General features: G+C 45.7%; 1 protein-coding gene across 2 annotated transcripts in view; it reads right to left on the bottom strand.

The window, feature by feature from the left end:
* DNAH9 (dynein axonemal heavy chain 9) overlaps positions 1–20,561 on the bottom strand; it is a 209,062-nt gene that overhangs the window by 68,883 nt on the left and 119,618 nt on the right. For both annotated transcript variants that reach the window (XR_013929074.1, XM_080393177.1), the window contains 4 exons: positions 15,465–15,629; positions 12,953–13,093; positions 10,468–10,638; positions 8,460–8,582 (listed from right to left, as the gene is read on the bottom strand). Coding sequence is in view for 1 of the 2 variants with exons in the window: in XM_080393177.1 (XP_080249303.1) it covers positions 8,460–8,582; positions 10,468–10,638; positions 12,953–13,093; positions 15,465–15,629 (600 nt within the window). In the remaining variant the exon portion in view is untranslated. The remainder of the gene's footprint in view (positions 1–8,459; positions 8,583–10,467; positions 10,639–12,952; positions 13,094–15,464; positions 15,630–20,561) is intronic.

Raw genomic sequence — 20,561 nt, forward strand, 5'->3', positions numbered from 1 at the left:
CCAGACTCCAGCAGAGCCTTGGCCAACTCAGAGTGAAGTGAGAAGTGCATCCCTAAGGCGCTCTCAGACTACGTTCATTGCGCGAGGATGTCCCTCTCCAGATACTGGTGATACTGCGGTCCACTGGTGCACTGTGATCGCACAGTGGGGATGATACACAGACCGTGAGTGCCTCCACCAAAGGCCAACTCACATGCCTCAGGTGAAGTCTTGGTGTAACCATCAGGGTTCCAGAGATCATTCCCAGCTGAAAGTCAGCCAAGCACCTGGCCTGCAGTCCTCACAGCTGTTCTCATGAACCAACACCGCTATGCAAAGGCAGCGTTTGTGAGCTCTACCACGTTACAGAAATAAGGAGCTCCAGCAGGCCCTTTATGGCAAAGGAAGAACTAATAAAGAGGAGGCAGATGCAAACGATTTGCCTTCATTACCTTTCCAAAAGCATCCTACAGACCCAGGTACCGTACACCCTGTCCAAAATAGCATGGCTGCTTGCAAGCCCTTAGCTGCTAGCAGAGCTCAGCCTCCAGACCTCTCTGCGGTCACTCCTGGGTCCACAGTCCACCAGCATCTTTACAGGAGTGCAGTGCAACTGACTTTTTTTTCTGTTTTTTTAGGCAAAGCAACAGGACTTCAGAAGATATACAGTATCTAAAAAAGATAATTTGATATCTAAAAGGTATCTCTGATGAAACATTTACTTCCCTTAGCTTCCATTTAGAAGGTGAAATAAATTTTACATTTAAAATGACTGGCTGACAGCAGGCTTTATGCCACGGGTGGTTTGGGAGTGAAGGACAGAGGCTGACACTGCTGTAAAGACATACAGAAAACCTCAATTTCCACTCTGCAATCAAACCAACAAAGCACACCTTTAAATACCTGATTGATCAAAATCTCTGCTGTATTTCAGATAACCATCAGATCGTTAGCCAGCAGGTTAACAAAGGAAAAATAAAAAAAAAAAAAAAGAAAAGAAAAGAAAAAAATGTTCTCAAGTAGAATTTCTGCAAGACATTGGAAAAATTTCTGTAAAATTTGAGTGCTGGTGAGTTCAGATGAATGTCCTTAGGTAACTTCTAGGTGAAAGCAGATAAATGCACATTGAAGTATCATAATCAATGTCTTCTATCAAAGATGCACTAATATGCTGTACATCTGAAGAACTGAGTTAATGGAAAGTGTTTAATTAAGGCTATGATTTTCTGACATAATAACAATTCCGAACGTACATGGGAAGCGGTGAGCTGCAAGCCTTCCATATCTGACCAGTCTGATCAAAGGATTTTGCTTATGCGCAAAAAACACAATATAGGCAGCAGATTGTGTCACAATGAATCTTTGACAAGAATGAAAAATTTCAGTGCCTAAAAAGTACAAAAAGTGAAAGTTGGAAGAGACATTTCTGTTCTTTTGTCAAAAAAAATCCAGTTTTCTTAAATGTGAAATATATGATTCGGTATTTTATCTCATAAGCCACACACGCAATCTTATCATCTGCATTCTGCAAAATTATAAATATGGAGTTAATATACTACTTTGTCTACTGCTGTTCTCCTCCTCGAAAGCTGAATTCAGTATTTAGAGCTCATTATTCAACATCACATTTATTAAACAATGCCCTTTCAGTAGCGTTTTCATATCTACATAATGAAAATTCTTCCTCTTCAGAAAAAGATGAGGGAAATGATTGGGATGAAGAAGTAATCCAAGCTGGCCAGGTGTATTCTTGCTGTATATTAACTAGCTTCACTTATCCTGGGCGACACATCTGCATTCAGCAATGAAGAGGCACTGCAGAAAATATCACAAAGAAAATCAGACTTGGGAAACGCGTATCTGTGCAAAAGAGATCCAGAGCTGCCTGCATCCACCCTGTGGGAACAGGCTGCTGCGGTGACAGCCAGATGCACACACGGTTCATTGGGGACCACGGTTCTGCAGGAGGCGTAAGGCCACGAGGCAGCTTGGACACAGCTCCCCGGCAAAGAGGGAGCTGGAGCACCAGTGTCACAGCAGAGATCACTGGGGTCACAGGGAAATCTGTGCCAACCTTCAGCCAGTCCCAGTGGCCTGAAGCCACCCTCATCTTCTGAAAAGGGCTGGGTTTGGCCAAGGAAACCATGAAAACAAAGACCATAAGAGTATAACCACTAGCTTTATTAGTAGTGGTGAAGCTCAAGAAGAGTCCAGCTCGACTCTGGGAACATTCATGTGTAGGCAAACACAGACTGTGGTGCTGAGCCCCTAAGAAGCACAGGCATGGTCTTTTGACACTGGGCTCTGAACAGAAGGTGTGTAACTATGCCTCGTGTGAGGCTTTGCCTAAGAGAATAAGCCCCGCTGATGGGCAGATTGTATTAGCTCAGGACCAAAAACCATGCTCAGGCATCTATAAAGCTGTTCCAGAGCCAGGTTGTCTCAGACTACGGGGAGATGGAATTTCTATTTGCTTATCTCAGACCCAGCACACTCGTACAGTGAGAAGTCACATACTTTTTTCTTGCCTGCTGATCTGGCTCCCAAATCTGTGGCTGCAGGAGAGGTCCAGGCACAAGCTCACCATGAGCCACAGAGGTTACTACTATTTTGCTGGCTTATATTTGACTTTGATGAACTCACCTGCCCTCAGAAAATGCCTGGAGATAGCCCAGGTGGTAGGACAGTCCAGAGACTGCCCACAGTAAACAATATATGAGTATATGAGAAACTCCCTGGTTTGGGAGGTGAGGGGAGTTTCACTGTATGGATTCAGGTGCTGCCAGGGCCAGAAAACAACTGCTGGCCCATTTTACTTTCTATATCCATGCTCAGAGCAGAACCATGATGGGAGCTGTCTGCCTCAGCCCTGCAGATAACTGAAGAACAGCTCAACAAGCAGACTGCGTCGCACAGGGGTTGAAGGAATCACAGTGCATCAATTCAGAAAACACTCACCTCCCATCTAGGTATCAACATCTCCATCTTACGACACAGAAGACCTTCCAGTGAAGGAAAGAAGAAAAAAAAAATGGGGCAAAACCCCTGAAGAGGACAATCTGTACACTGATTTTATGTGAAGTTCAATCATGCAACAAGAACCAAAATGGTTATTTGCATGTGGCTGCGACGTCCTGTGCAGCTCGAGCAGCAGCAGCATCGCACCTGCGTGGCCCAAGGTGTGCCCGCAAGGGCAGGAAGACCGCAAGGCACCCGGCAGCCAAGGCAGGAGAAACGGACAACCTTGCATGCACACTAAAAACTTTTTCAGAAGTACCAGCAGAAATAAAAACTTCCAAGCTAAGTACTGGGAACGCAGAGGGTGAGGAAAGTATACGATACTGCAATAAAGGAAATTGGAAAAAAGACAGAAAACCTCATTAAGAATAAAAGAATACTGTTGGCCTCGAGAGAGAGATCACTATTAAGTACCTGCTAGAGACAGGCCTTAGAACTGAAACGACCCACTCTGTTGAATGCCAGAGCCGGGGACTCCGCAAAGGCACTGCTTTCATTAAATGACACAATTTTCTTCCCTTCCTGCTCTTAACTAACTCTTCAATGACCCAGAGGCAGTATTTGCACTAAGGCTAATGGCTGTGTCCTTTGCTAACATCTCCCCTTGCTCCAGAGCTAACTCATGTGCCTCCGCAGGGGCTCCGCAGAGGCTGCCTTCTCCCACACACAGGCTGATTGATGAACAGAATCAAGTTAAAGCTCAGAGCAGTTTTTCCTCGACCTGTACTTAGTTTGAATTCAATTCCTGTTTCAGGCTTAAAGAAGTACTAAAAAGCCTGGAACTTACCTATTTTTTTTCCAAGTCTATCAGCAGACCTAATAAAAGATATTACACTTCCCTACAAACCATGCCCTTCTGGACCGGTACGTGGGTTTCTTTGTTCAGTGGTAAATACTGAGCTTCCCTGGCACACACATGGCAGCAAAAAAGCTCTGTGAAACTTTTTACCAAACTTAAAAGAAACTGGAAGACTAAATCATTAACACATGTCAGATCCTCCAGCATCATGAGCTGAGAACAGCTGTACAACTGCAAAGGACTATTAGCCTATATATATAATTAATCAAACAACAACAATAAATAATAAGCCAAGCCACACAAGGCTATTTGCATGCCCAAAATCCTTAACATTTAATGGACTTTCCTTTGAAGTTATCGTGTCCAAAATGGGAGGCACAGAACGAGCCACAGATATCAATACTGATTTCTTCTAGCACTACTGTCTTGGCCTGAAACCCCTGGCAGGAGGAGCACTTTGTGCAGGAGCATTTTCAATGTTTCTGTGAAAAATTAGCAGAATGCTAAATTCCACTTCGAATTTGAAATATGAATCTGAAATGTACTTTGCTCAAGCTTTGTTGAAGAAACAATTTATTACAGCACTTAATCTTCCTGATGAAAGAAAAGGAGATTTTAGCCTGCTAATAAGCTGTGTAGAAGCCATGACTAATTAACCTAATTATAGCAGTCTGTGACAAAATGTGATTGTACTAAAACCATGCCTCAAGTAACTTGAGTTGCCAAAAACTCCAAGGCTAATAAACCAACACTCGTTAATAGACAATAAACACTAATAAAGTTGACATGAGCTGTATTATTTATAGCAAAATCTATATTACAATCATCACAAAAGACAATCTGAAGAGTATTCAGTATCTGATAATATAGAATCCACTATCTGAAATTCCTGAAATACATCAAATTAGCACAGATTATTGACCGGTGACTGCAGCTCTCAGACGTGCAGCTCGTGGGGACGGCAGATGCACCTGAGGCTGGAAACACCCGACGTGTGCAGCACACTCGGACATATTTACACCCTGCTAACCCACAGCTCGGCAAAAGTGGAGATGCAGAGCAGCGTTTCTTGGCATCACATAATTTCCATCTCAACCACAACCCCCAAGAGACTCAGTGGGGAAGAAGCTGCTGAGTGGGAAGGGCTCAGCTCAAAGAGAATCGGTTATTGTCAGGCCACTTCAGGTGACACTGCGCTCTCAGTTCCTGCCTACCTTGGGACAGGTCTCCAGCTACACCATGCACACGCCAACTACGTGATAAGTACCTGACACTGCAGCAGTTGGGGATGGACCAGGGCTGAGAGCGCGCAGGCTGCTGCGGGGATGAAGCTGGGGCACGTGGCCGATGCTGCTGGAAGGGGTGAAGCCTTTGTTCAGCGATGCCCCTGACCGCGTTTGAGCTCTGATGTTTGAGTTCCTTACTGCAGGTCTCGGGGCAGGTTCGGAGAGCATCTGCTACGTACCCTGATGCTACGCACAGAAATACCTGTTCTCCTGCACATGTCAAAGAGTGATGCAAGATTAAAGTCTGAGGAACGAATGACTGGGAGTTGGTGTTCCTTCTGGTGTTTGTGACCATGAGCCAGCAACTGTACCGACTTCATCACAGCAGTGAGGCAGCTGCAGCAATCATGGTGCAGCACGCACGGAACATGAAAGGTCGTTTCGCCCACATTGGATGGAAACAGCCAGAACAGAAGGGATGCTCTCACAAAGAAAGCCCTGCAAACTCAGATGGTATCTACCTGGAAAATGCACCATCTGCAGGCAGGACTAGCAAAGGCATCCTTGGGCATTACAAGAGTAATGTGTTTCCTAAGATGCATAAAAGGATCTCCAAAATGAGAATCAGAGCCCAAAACCTCTGAAACCTATGGTGGAAGGAAGTTCACCTTCCAGAGGAAGCTTAGAAGACTGAAGTAGAAAGAAGTTCTGCAGTGTAGGATGTTCCCAAGCAGTGAAGAACACCAATCAAAAAGGACTCCAGTGGAACTGAACTGCACCGTTCACCCTGTATATCCCCATGCTGAACGTTGGCAGGGACAGAGCAGAGCTGGGAAAGCCTGAGATTTCAAGCAATAACATGTATGTACATCTACCATCTATACAGACTGCACAGCCCAACAACAAAATATGCTGTTGCAAAGCCCATATTTCGTGGGTTGATGGCTGATTTCCCCTAATTGCGTGTGTTGACCCTATGCATCCATTTAATTTGTCTTCAAAGGAGAAACAAAAATAAAGCTGCTGCTGTCTGAACAGCAAAACACCACTGCCAAACAGCAGATGATTAAAGAAAGGTTGTAGAAATTTTTTTTCATACATCCATTATTATGGATGTACACCTTTCAGAGGATGAACAAGGCTGGTTTAGTGAGTCCTTTGAAGCTTGGTTTACGGCTGAAAATGTGATTGTGACATTTTCAACATGAGCGAGAGCATGTGTGCGCAGAACGAGGCAGAGGCCCTGTCCTCGCTGCCAGTGAAGAGATGGAGATGGCAACTCCTGCTCAGGGCAGACAGGTCTGTCATGAATTGTTCCATGCTACTGAAGTCACTATGGGTGGCCTGGGTGAGAAACATCAGCTTCATCCGAGTTCTGAACTGCAGTCTGCAGCTCAGAGCTCTGTCTCCGTGTTACCTTAAAAGACAGCATTTGCCCCATGCCTAGTGTGTGCTTGCCCAGAAGGCATGTGGCACCACAAGCTGGAGCTCCTGCAAACGTCTGGGAAGTCCCACAAAACAACACAAACCAGAAAAGAGTATCAGAGATGTCTTGAGCTTGGATTAAGATATTTCGTCTGGTTGCCCTCCAGGAACCAGATACATTCCCTGTGCAGCACAGTGGAAGGGAGAGAAAGGGAAAACCCCATGTCCCAGATGAAAATTTGAGAAATACCCCAATGAAACCAGGATATCTTCACTCCCTACTATACAGCAGCAGAGAAATGTCCCACACAGGCAGAATGCTAGAAATAAAACCGATTCTTAAATCACAGCAGGTGCCTGAGATTGATCAGAAGCTACAATAAAACAAAAGATACAATCTCAGTTCCAGCAAGGTGTGATTGAGCATGCCTAACTTGAAGAACATTTTGACCCCTTCCAAAAAAACAAATCAGACACTGCTGATTCAGGTCCAAATCTAGCACAATTCACTTTTGTTGACAAATGGGAGCAAAGATGGGATAACTCACATCTCTTCCTCACCTTTCAGTCTAAATACATGTTAGCTGTTAGACCTTCTCATGGCCATGACAGTATTTTTCTGCAGAACTACTGGCAGCTGTCACTCCCCTGTCCCCAGCACATCTCTGCACATGGGTCTATCTACCTTAAATTCCCACCACCTCCCAAACACAGCAAAGATCTCCATGTCCTTTACAATCTACAAACCACAAAACCCAGAGGATATTCTTATTCCTGTCTCACAGAGAAGCCTAAAGCTCAGAGGGAACATTCACTTTCTTGGGGACACACAGATCATTAGGGGTACAGTCAAGAAGAGCCCACAAAGTCGGTCTTGTATAGAATCATAGACTCATTAGGCTGGAAAAGACCTTTAAGGTCATCAAGTTCAACCATTAATCCAGGACTGCCATGTCCACCACTAAACCATGTCCCTAAGCACCACATCTATGCATTTTTTTAATACCTCCAGGGATGATGACTACACCACCTCCCTGGGCAGCCTGTTCCAGTGCCTGACCACCTTTTTAGTGAAGACATTTTTCCTAATACCCAGTCTAAACCCGCTCTGGTGCAACTGGAGGCTGTTTCCTCTTGTCCTGTCACTTTTTACCTGGGCGAAGAGACCCCACACACACACACACCCTGCCTACAGCCCCTGTCAGGCAGCTGTAGAGAGTGACCAGGTCCTCCCTGAGCCATCATCTCTCCAGGCTGAACACCCCCAGCTCCCCCCGCTGCCCCCCATCAGACAGTGCCCCAGCCCCTTCCCCAGCCCCCTGCCCGTCCCTGGACATGCTCCAGCCCCTCTGCGTCCCTCTTGGAGTGAGGGGCCCAGAGCTGAACCCGAGGTTCGAGGTGCAGCCCCACCAGTGCTGAGCACAGGGGGATGGTCACTGCCCTGGTCCTGCTGGCCACGCTGTCTCAGACACAAGCCAGGATGCTGTTGGCCACCTTGGCCACCTGGGCTCACTGGGGGCTCATGCCCAGCCAGCCGTCAGCCAGCCCCCCCAGGCCCTTTCCCTCTGGGCAGCTTCCCAGCCCCCTGCCCCAGCCTGCAGCGCTGCTGGGGCTGCTGTGACCCACGGGCAGGACCTGGCATGGAGCCGTGTTGAACCACCTACAATTGGCCTTGGCCCATCAGTCCAGGCTGCCCAGACCCCCCTGCAGAGCCTCCTGCCCCCTGGCAGATCAACACTCCCCTCCAGCTTGGTCTCATCTGCAAACTGACTGAGGGTGCACTCAATCCCCTTGTCCAGGTCATCAATAAAGATATTAAATATAACTGGCCCCAACATTCTTGTCCTACTTTGTACCTACCGAACTCTACACTTCTGGGGCATTTTTGTGCTACTTCTCATGTATGGTCTGAACTTTGTTCACCAAATGCTATAACAACCAACCTGAAGGCTGCTGAAAGGTGTTTAGAGATAAGGGATGCTGAGGGCACACAGTTCAAGTGAAGCAGATACCTTGATTCCTCCCCAAGAGTGATTAGACAGGAACTCCACAGGGCTCGTGACTCCAGTCTGTGCTGGGTACCTCAGTAGGAAATCCAGTTCTACTGCGTTGATTTCTTTATTCATCAGAAGTATCTGCGATTCCAAACAAGCAAGATATCCTTGAGTAGCCAGGATACAGAGCAGCAATATACTCTAGCAGATTAATTATTCAACTCATGTAGCTGCCAAATGTGTGGCTAAAAAGTAGTTAGTGCCACATGTTGGAGGGGGGTGATGAAACATACCATGAAAGTGCTTTGGGTCTCCCTAAAAGAAGACCAGGAACGAGTATGGAGATTGGCAACACAAGAGGACCAAAATTTGGGAAAACTCTGTAGCAAGGGCTGTGATCCAGGTTCATAGAGAGCACAGTGAGAAGTCCCTGCCAGCAGAGACTCAGGCTGCAGGGTGTGCTGCAGGTCCCAGTGCTTGGTGTCTGCAGCCAGAGAACAGAGAACTGTCTTGAGAGGAACCAGAGCATGCATCCCTAGGGCATGCTGCCAAGGTCTTATCCCTCTCTCATTGTCTTGTTCAATTTAGAAATTAAGTTAAAACATACTGACAGCATTTTGAAAAACAAACTAACAAAACAAAAACAAACAAACAAAAAACCCCGTTCTGGTACATGCATCAAGAGAATAAGCAGGTCCCTGAGGTCTCAAACACTGGAGAGCACCTGGGCCATTCAGCTCCTACCAATGTTTTTACCACCAACGGCGGCTTTTGGGAATACCTGGAGTAAGGCCACCAAAGCAATGTTCGAGGTAATTCTGGAAAGCCATGCGTGCTCATGAGCCCAGCTGGAGCCACTGCTCCAAGTGCACTGCCAGACTTCTGAAATCTCAGAGATAAACTCCAAAACCATGAACACCAATTGTGGGTGGAAAAAGAACGGTGCTGGAGTGGTGAATGTGTCATTTACTTGTCACAGATCCTAGACTGTATCTCACGATTGCCTCCTAGCAATGGCATCTGAAGTGTGCCTGGCATCTCTGCCACCAACGGTGGCAACGAGGCACCCAGTTCAAGAGCCAACTGCTTCTTTACATGGCATTACACTGCGCCTCGTCACTCAGCTGCCTCCACACACCAAAACTGCAGATGCTGGTTTTCCAGACAGCTTAAAGTGACCCATTAAGTATTTTTAGTGCTTAGTGTAGTTAGGAGAACAACATGTGCTACTTAAATACTTTATTCAGAGATCTATATTAGAAAATGCAGGTAATCTTTGGGTCAGAATTAAAGCCGATGTTGAAAAATATGAGCTGACTTTTTACGCGCATTTTACTAACAGAATATATTGTTAGAGTGCATATTTTACATATGTAGATATAGGTGTGCATATATATATATATATATACTTACTTTCCCTTTTAGACATACTGTTTTGTTACGTAGAATTAAAAAAATCATGGCAGTCACTGGATCAAGGTTAACTAGACCTGCACAGTGTTCCAGCCGTTCAAACTTGGTTCGTATCTGTATTCTACATGTCAGGGCATTTTCATGGTCATTCACTGCACAAACTTATTAACAACTTCGCAACATCATGCCAAGCACTGTTTGTTGATTGAACTGCATTTCAGCACAGGGATATACAAAGGTCTCCTTCCTCAGATCACAGACTGAAAATTATACTAACACACCAGACAAAACCCAGCAGTTACGTAGCAAGCATTTCTTTTCGGTAAAAGCAATAAGCCTTCAAGACCAGCTTGCTTTATCCTTTTTCTTCGGTTCTGCAAGCAGGTATTACTCTCTCAACCAACCATTTGTCAGCATAATGCAAATCAAACACAGCATCTGTGACTGTTATCAGCAAGAGAGGCAGAGAGGAAAATCAGTTCCCCAGCCTTTGTATTTGCTGCTCTGATGCTGAAGGCCACAGCTGTGACAGTTCGAGCTTTCCCTGCGTGCCAATATCTTTGCCCGTAACATAAATCATTGCATGCAAATGGCATGGAATGGTGGTGTTTACCTGGAAGGTAACTTGAGCGGTGTAGGTCAATTTATCACACTCGAACAGCCCCCGGGCTGTGTACTGGAAGACAGAGAAGGTAATGCTGTCGATGAGGTTCAGCACACGCACCGCCAGGCTTTCGGCCGGGGCTGCCCTCTCAACAGCTTTCTGGAACACGATTCTGAATGCCTAGGTGGGGAGACACAGGACACTGGTATTTCTAGATGCTCTTTGCACGCTCCTGGGTATCACCTGAATTGTTGCAATTAAATGAAGCCAATTCAGATACTGTGTCTCTAAGGTCACAGACAAAGCATGTCCAAAGCATCCTCAAAGCATCCTCAGAGCATCCCCACCTGCCCAGCAGTGTGGCCCACCAGCTCCAGGAGACAGGGGAACACATCTGGAGACCAGACCCTGTACCTTTTCTTTAGCTGCTTTTTCAGGAGCATGCAGGCAGGCAGTGATGACATTCCCTGTGACACTGCGCTCTCCCGGGCTTGACAAAGTAGCGCAGAGACTGCATTAAGACACAGTGCATATAAGAAACATGTCTCTGGCCAAATGTGTTCTCATGTGGGGATTACACAGTCCACTTTCTCTGCAAATGTTAAACCAAAAGATAGTGGCATTCCCAGAGGAAAGTATACTTCCCATTTGCCATATATTTCAACTTAGAAAAAAGCAACTCCCCCAAATACAAGGAAAAGTCCCATAAGTATTTCACTGCCTGGATTCAGCAAAGGACAAGCTGAGAAGGGCAGGTAGGACTTCATCTTAATCAGTCAGTAAAGTCTCCTTGGGGATAGGTGAATGTATCAAGAATGGTGCTCATATATAAGGCTACTAAGGATTCTTGTAACATTTCTGGTCTAAATGAGAGAAGACAAAACACTTCCAAGGCTGCCCAAAGAAAACCCATTAGCAAATTATCAAATGCAACTGCAAAAAGAAAAAGAAAAAAAAATGCCTAAGTCTTGATTAGCAATGCAAAGGCTCTGTATACTGGGACCCAGCTAATAGGAAATAACCAGGCCAACACAAATTAATAGCACTAACTGGATGAGGCACGACTGTGTTGGCAGCATTATTTTTAGGGTTCTGCAAAGGAAAAGCAATGCCTCAACAAATTAAAGTAACACTGATACCTACTGCATTATTAAATAATTGCAGAATGCATTTTCCCTCTTAACATTTCTTTAAATTGTGTTAAAACACGCTGCAGAGTAGCATATAAATCTTGTTTGCTCTAATTTATAATGGGCTTCTAGCTGTGTGTTAAGTATTTTAAAATCATCTCTGTGCATCTTTACACAATGTTTTATGATCTGCCATCAGAATTTATTAGATAAAAACATTTCACCCAATAATTTTCTGTGTATTTATACACATTACTAATGTTAACTGGAAAACATAAAACAAACAAAAAACAGAAGATGAAGATTAAAGGTGAAACCTCAGAAACTCCTGTATCTATTATGTATGTGTAAGGAATGAATCTTTCAGAGGGCACCCTTGCACAAAAGATATTCCGTACGTTTTCTGGGCAAAATTACTTCAACATACGAGTCGCAGATACCAAAAAGAAAAACTTATTTGTGGATGAGGCTCAAAATGTTGTATTCTCTTCTCAATTACTTTTTCCAGGTCACTTGTCAAGTTAAGAAATTGTTTGGAAGAAGTTCTAGACTAGGATGCCATCTCATTTAACCCTCCACCCCCTCGCCCCCCCCCCAAAAAAAAAAAAAAATAATCTTTCTCCTGTGATAAAAAAAGGTCTATCCATTTATTAAAACCAGAACTCTGATAAATACCCGAAAGGCCCGTGGGTTTCTACTGGCCAGACCTGCTGGGAGCGCCCTGCCAAGGCATGGTCTGCGCTCCCAGACTTACTGCAGCAGGTAGGTCCTTAGAAACCACGCAGGGACCAAGACTTCCCCCGTGCCTTGGGCAGCACCTGCATGTCAGACTGTGTCTTTACATGAGACTTCAACTGCTTAGGAAGGAGCCAAGCAAAAGAAAGCAAAGCTAACGTAAGCCCGTCTAACCCGATCCCACCCAACCACCTGCGGTGGGCTGGCTGGCAAATCCAGAGCCAAGCAGGGACCCCGGCCCACACTCAGCTCAACGCAGGGACCTTTCCATCTGGCCACCCCTCACGGGGTCATCGTGGCAGGTGCTGCTGAAACACTGCTCCTTCCACCGCAGCAGTGAAGACCATGCCTGACTCAGCATTTGCAGTGAATTCTGGACAAAAATCTTCCCCAATGAGTGCTAAACACCATTAAAACACAAGTTAAGAGTAATGTATCTTAAGCAGATGCACAAAGGAATATATTATGGGAAACTTTTCCATATAACCAAATCAGCAGAATGGTTTAGGTTAGATGGTCTTTTGTGTTTGGGAGCTCAAACATCCCCAAGAGGCTCAGGATGATGGCTCTGAACCTCAGTTAGGGAAAGAAGCAGCGGCACCACCTTCCACAGCCCCTGGGGACAGCACCTTCAGAGAGAACTGGTACATGGGGTGGATGGCGTGGAGGTCGTTCATGGTGAAGTACAGCAGAGAGGCCCGTGCGGCGGCAGGTCGGTAGTGCTCTCTGGCCTCATTGAGCTTGGTTTCTGTCACCTTGGACTCCTGGACCTGGGAGGAAAACACAGAACAAAATTACCGTGAAAGCATTTTGATGAATTGGGTCTGCAGCCCAGGGGAGGGTTGGCATCTGCCACAAAGACCAAGCAGCAGGCAACCCCCATGCGACCGCTGCAGGGAGCAGCCCCCACCCTCCGACCCACGGTGCAGCCGGGCTTGAGACACCCACCCCCAGCATTCCCCTTCCTACGGCACATTCTCCGTTGAACTGCATTTACCACCCTGCTGCCCAGTTCTCTCTTTTCCTGAGCCCCCTCCAGGCTTCTCACTAGGGTCCCTGCTCTTTAGTCACTGGAATTGGGTTTCTCATCAATGAGTTTCTCCTGCTAATTGCCCCCCTCCTGTGCAGGTCATTAATAACACAGGGCTGCACAGACTTGGTGCTGCTCCTGAGGCAGCTTCCCCCAAGGCTGAGAACTGCTAATTTATAAGGCTATTTGCTGCCTTTCCTCACCAGCGTTTAACACATCCCTACCTTGCTGGCCCGGTGTCTGCGTAGGTGCTGTGATGGACATGGTGAGAATCCTTTTGGCAGATACTTCACCCCATTATCGTCTCAGTTCTGTTCATTCTTTCATTCCCCTTCAGCAGCATAAAAGGACACCCTCGAGCCTCCCAGGGAGTAGTTTAGGCTCTGGCTATGTACAGTCGTAACTTGCAACTCAGCCACCTGCTGCCTTGGCAGTGCTGAGCCAGCTAGCTCAGTAAGCCACGCAGCAGGGATGTGGCAGAAAAGGGCTCAGCACATGTTGTACAAGCCACCAGGGCAGGGCACAGCCTGCACCAAAACACACACCACTGGGTCTCCCTCTGTGTGATCTGAGCTGGTGTGAGCACGTCTGGCTGGGGCGCATCGGACCTTCCCAATGAAGCACAGACTGAGCTTGTGTGCTGTTGTGTACAACCAACACACTGGGATCTGTGGGATAAGCCTGTTTGTACATCCCGATGAGCAGTGATGGACTCCAATATCAGAGTGCTCCAAAGAGCAGCTTCAACGTCTGCTGCAAAAACAAGCATCCGCATGGGCCACGCATCGCCTGTCTCCGTTAAATGAGTCCCCCTTATGGCAGCAAACATGTCTCTCCACTGACTATAAAGGGAGCCCAGAGTCTAGGTTAGACCTAGACAACTAACTTTTAGCTACCCCAGCCCCCATACAATTAATAAATCTAGTAAAATCAAAGCCAGAAGTGGGGAAGTCAGTTGCTTTCCATAAATAAAGCAGGGAGAATTTCCATAGGAAGGAAAATGTTGGCTGAACACTTTCCTTTAGGGAGACAGATCAAGAACAGAGTAAAGGTTGACTGGAGAAGACCACCTCTAATGGGGCCCTGAGGCAGCTTTCCATGTGGTACCAAACTCATAACAACCAGGTACAAACTCCAAAATTCATCTCTGCTGCCACAAAGCTGGCAGTGACCAGTTTTACCACCACAACTTGTTTAGAAATTGGAGCACTTCAAGGTGAAGATGCAAAGCTTGTGAGGTCAAAACATCCTTTCAACATCCCCTTTGAGGGTTCAAGCAAGCCCTCCTCAAAGACATGCATGCATCTGCTGTACCATGAACAGCTAGCAGAAATATTTTCCATTTTTAATACGGGGAACACTTCATTCCTTGCTGGGGCTACAGCACTGGGAAGTGAAAGGCAGCTCCATCCTGGCCCCAGCACATGGTTAACTTACCCAGGCAACGTGGGCCAGTGGGCTGGAGGCTGCCAAGTGTGGGCTGTGAAGATGGGAGGACCTGGGAGGGAAGCTGTTGAGGATGGCCATACAGGAATCCTATCACAATCCTGGTACCACAAACACTTCTCAGGTTCCCTCAGTGGCAGGGGAAAACCACTGTGGATTTAACTAACCCCAGCCAGGCAGCAAGGTGATCTGGGTGGGTGGCAATGCTGACACTGCACAGTTAATACAAATGCTGATTTATACTCTCAGAAATGGAAGGGTATGAAATATGCAAGTTCTTGCAGATTTACCCAAGATCGCAAACTCAACAGATTCCAGTCCCCTGTCAGTACTAAAATCCAACTTAATTGAGGAAGTGTGATGTATTCAGGATTATGCTGGAGCAGTTTAAAGCTGCCTTGATACACTGTGTAAATTTTATTGTCTTTACATCAGGCACTGACGTTTTCTCTTTGTCTTAAATAGGCCATTTAACATACAAAAGCACCAAAGAACTAAATGGCCTGAAGCTGCCCAGAATGGAGAGCACTTCAATTTATACCACTTGCTACTCTCTACTTAGCAAAAGGGGCAGAGATGGGCAGAGTAAAGTTACATGCCACCCAGAAATGTTTGAAGATAACATCGCACACATGCTTTTTTCTAGGCTATCACTGTCTTTGTACCTTCTCTTCAATTTCTGCAGCTGTCTGTTTAGTGATCTCCAAGTTCTCCACCAACGCTGTGTCTCCCAGGAAGTTCCCAGATGCTGATGACAGCCGACAGAGCAAGTTGTCCTCTAACGTTTTCAAGGTGATTTTGAATCCATTCTGTTGCTTTGTGAGATCTGACTGCAAATAACAAATTCAGAAAGCTTTAGCCACAAAACACGCAGTAGAGTAAGGATTAACCACCTTCACATGGGAACAGGCTTCTAACTGACAGTTGCTATAGTCCAATATTGCTTACTCCTGCTCTCTGTGACTCCTGGGCATGGGCAGGGCTCTGGGGATGACTCCATATCCAACAAGCCATCAACTCAGAGAAACCCTGAAGAGCACAGCAAATAGCAGGAGAACCGAGCCCTTTCACTAGAAATGTATTAAAATTCTTCGAATTAATTAGGAGGAAAAGGCCTTCATGCCCCATCTCAAACATATATCCTGCATCTCTTTGTTAGAAGTATTTATTTACTGGGCTCAAGTCAGCCTGGATAGTCCTTGCTGCTTCTCACCCCTCCTGGTGAACCTCTGCATTTGATTCTACACACCAACACCAGTCACAGCAATGAGGACCACGGGCTTACAACCTGATGGCAAAAACCTCAGCAAGGTCACTTGGGTCCAGAGATGAGCACGGTGCGTGTCTGAGCTGAGGGCAAAGTCACAGCCTCACTTCATTGCTGCTCCCATTTGTATTCTGGCCTCTAGATCTCACTGGGACCAGTGGCTTCCAGTGCTAGAAGCTGCACCTGCAAGGACAAAGTCCCCCTGCCAAAGGATCTGCGGACTCAGCACAAAGACAGCCAAGCAGATACGGACCAGTAACAACCATCCCTCCTCAAGGACAGACCTTCTGAATTATACCTATAAATATACACACTTCCAATTTCTGTGAAATGCCCCCTCCATTCTCCCCAACCATTTGTTCCATTTCCCCTCTGTTCCACAGAAATACCAGGCATTAATGCTGTTCGTGGTGGAAAAAACAACTCATCTGGCTCCTTTCTGAAACAATCCTCCAGAATAGGCTTTCTCCCATCAAAAGTGATTGCCCTATTCTAAGTGTTTGCTCAAGGAAATGGCATCTTTCCTGGATTTCAGGTGTATTATGTTATTCCAGTATGTGGTCCTACTGTGAACACCTATTTTTAGCATTATCACAGAAAACATCCTGTGGGAAAGCTGTGCATCTGATTTGGATGCTGCTAAGATATAAGCCTGTGGACTATTCTCTACGTAAATTATGTCAATCATGAACGCTCTGGTAGTAGAACACTACTGTGTGAAACACAGTTTAAAATCCTCAGACTGCATTTCAATGACACAACCAAGAAATTCAAGTAATTTGCAAAAGAGCATATTACAGCCCTGCAAAAATAGCCAGCCCCAAGGATTAGCAGACACTGTGCACATGGAATTGAGACAAGGCTACGGCGACTGGCACACAGCAGATTCAGTGTCATAAGCCAAATGATTTAATGCTCCAAAGACAGTTGTTGGAAAACATACCCACACGTTCCAACTACCTACTGGGTCTGGAAGAGCCCCAGAAATGAGAAATGTGACCCGACCTCTTTCAATCCCACAACACACAAGGGAGCCAGTTGGTTCTGTTGTCAGAGGTTTTTAAGTAGATGAACTCTTTCATTAATAAGTCATCTTTCAATATTTGGCCTGAAATTTCATATACTTGCTGCACACACATTCATTCCATGTTAACATCAACCCAAGCGTTCAGCAGAATGTGCACCGAAGCATGCCTTTTATTGGTATTTCAGTTATAAACGGCTGTTTTTAAAGGCCTGTTCTGTAGGCATTACACACAGGAGTTTGCCCATGGTGGTAAATATTTTACAAGTCTTGAAACAGAAAACTAACATGGCTAATTTTGTGCGTTCCTGTCATTCAAGCATAGCATGCCTTGAAAAATGACATTTTGCAAGCTATTATTCCAGACCGTGGACTGTAAGCCCTAGAGTTATTAATGAGGACGTGTGGTTTTAGCTCCAACAGCTTGTAATCACCACACAATTTCTGAAGCGCACCCTTAGAAGTGCGCACAATGCTGTATTCCCAAACAGTCTGCATCTGTTGCAGCTTTATCATGCTATTGTTTTCAGCAGTAGCAAGGTCATCATTTCTTATTTCTGCAGTGGAGCTCATTATCTGTTATTTCACAGCTGATATATAACAGCACTACTTCTGGGAAACAGGTTACTCTGAGAGCCTTCAAAATTTCATTCCATGAAAAAAAACCAAAACCAACTTCACCAGAGCTACAGGCCACTTTTGCAGGAGTCACTACCAAGCCCTTCCTAGCTCAGCCACAGTAGCCACCTTCCTCTCCTTATCCTTTCTGCTGGTTTTATTATTTTAACAGCACAAACCAGTTGAAAAAAACCAACACTGTGTTTTCAGCCCACTCCTGCAGTACATCATCTTTCCTGAAGATGCACTTCAGCCCTGCCCATCACAGGCTAAACGTGCAGGGACCTTCACACACACCTTACCTACTGCATCAGCAAGGCAGGACCCCAAGTCATGGCTTAACTGCCTATAGCTTGGGACACGGCTGCCAAAATGTTCTTTCTAAGGCTGTTCTCAGCACTGAACAGATAATGAATTTGAGGCAAATGCCATTTGAGACATATCAGTGCAACCAGCAAAGTGTAGTGAAGGTGGGAGGTACTCGAAACCAGCCCTGGTAAGACGATGTGGACCACAGGCAGGACCACCAGCACTCGGACCACTGTCATCCTTGCAAAGGGAAACTGCAAATGAGACTAATTAAAGGCCAGAGGGTTTGTACTGACCTGAGAGGGAAGGTCTCAGGACTTGGCTTTGCTTGCCTTGGTGTAAACTGCTTTCAGCTTCTCCTCGCCGTGATTGTCTCACAGCCAGGTCACCCCTGCCTTAACCTGTTTTAGCCTGGCTTAAACGTAGAGTCAGAGCAAGTAGCTATTCTGGACAGATTGATCTGTCCCTAGCACCAAAATACAGTAGAGTGCAAATGTGGTCTTAGACCCTGAACACCTTTGTAATAGCAGTGCAAACCTGTGAATCAGATAAAGAAAGTTTCAAAGATAAGAAGGAACAGAAAGTCTAAGTAACGAGAAATCAATGAAGGAAAAGATTATGGAAACAGACTGTGTTGAGAAAACGAAAAATATTAGTGTTATCATAATTGGATTAATAATAGCTGTTTGGTTAATTTTCATTAGGTCATTAACAATAAATTCTGGGCTCCTCATATAAGATGTGCTCCATCTTTGCTCCTAACAAGATTTTGAGCTCAGTAACTATTGTGGAGTACTGTAGGAGTCACCTCCACCTGCCCTCAAGCCAGAGCCCTACACCTTCCCCAGACACCAAACACCTGACCCTTTTGTCCCAGGGAAGAGAGGCTGGATTAAAACACCCTTAGGGAAGTGGCCTCTCCTTTGGGGAATCCAAAGACTCAAATCTGTTTTCAAGGAGCTCCCTCCAGCTATCGAACAGCCTAGTGGCTTTTTTCACATCAGTAGGTAGAGCGGGGGCAGAAGGTACTGAGCCCGTGGCCAATGCTCATCTGTGGGGGTCGGTGCACCGGCAGGCACTGCCAGCCCTCCTCACCGTGTCTGGAGATACAAGTCTTTGCTCTTATGCCAGCAGGGAAGAGACTTTGACTGACCGTTCCACATCCAGCAGAACATCTTGAACACCAGGCTGGTTTTCTCCTCCCTGACACCTGCTGGGGCAGCAGGACTGTAGCAGGAGGGAAGTAGATGAGAGGGCGAAGACAGTTAGTGAGCCCTGGTGTTATCTTGCTGCAGTGATACAGAGAAAAAGGTCTTAAATAGTCTTAAAGGAAAGGAAAATTACATCCCACGCCAATTTGTACCTGCTTAGTGCTTTCTGAAGTGAGACTACAGCCCCACAGCAGGGGCATAGCTGGCACCTGGGAGGCATTTCCCTGGTCCCAGGCTCAGCCTCCTTCTTCCAGAACATGCACGCCCTGAAGACACTGGGACTTCAAAAGATGCAATCCCTAATTCACATCATTTTCACTGTTTTCTAATACCCAGTTGTTTTGAAGCATGGGAGGGAAGCACTGGTGATTCTGAGTTATGAAATTTTAAGAGCATAATTGTGGATTTGTTGACTGCACATGATATTGAATTTGTCTTTCTTATCGTGACAGCAACCACTAACAGCGATGCTGCCGAGGCTACGAGGAACAGTCCTCACCATCACGGCAGTTAATGACATCGCTGTGCTAATTGCGGCCCCCCCAGCAGCCTCCAGCACAGATCAGCAAAGGCAAGCAGCGGCTGCAGCACTCGCAGCCCCGTGCTGAGCGTGTGCGAGGGGTGCCTGACGAAAAGCCTTTGGGTCTTCCACTGTCCCAGCGAGATAACTGTGGCTTACACATTAAATCAGTTCATTATGTATTTTTGATGCCATCTTTTGGCTCGTTAGCACATGAGCCTGGTTAAAACTAAATGCATCATTAAGGCTGCACAGCTAACGTACTTTAGAACCTCATTAAATGAAAAGATTATGACAAAACTGGCCTGGCATGTGCAGTAAATTTATTCCCACTCTCAGTAAATATTTAGTATTATCCATATTTGTTACATTGTTAAATGTGCCATTAGAACAAAGGACTCTCTTTTAAAAATTATCTTGAAACTGAAACCACAGTTATTAAAAGAGAGAGAGAACATTTCGGCCTGTTACAATCAAGTGGGAGGAAGAACTAGAACAGAAAAATGTCATTACCAGCCTCACAATATTTACAGTGGGAATCCTATACCATAAATGCCTAAAATTAAGCGATATTAATCCTACCTCCAAAGTTAAATCTGTGAAGTCCAGAAAAAAACTGATATAATGAGAATATCAGTTTCCATTTCCAAGAGAGGTAGGAAAGGAGAGAGATTCTTGCCCAAATTTTTGAAGAAAAAACTTGGAATGGCAGTTTAAGTGTTCCAAAAATATCAAGAAAACAGAAGGCTGAAGAAAAAAAATCCTTAATGTTTGTCATTCAAGGGAAATCTCCTGATTGCACGATTAGCTCAG

Source organism: Falco punctatus (genome assembly GCF_963210335.1).
Source record: "Falco punctatus genome assembly, chromosome: 1".
Lineage (NCBI taxonomy): Eukaryota > Metazoa > Chordata > Aves > Falconiformes > Falconidae > Falco > Falco punctatus.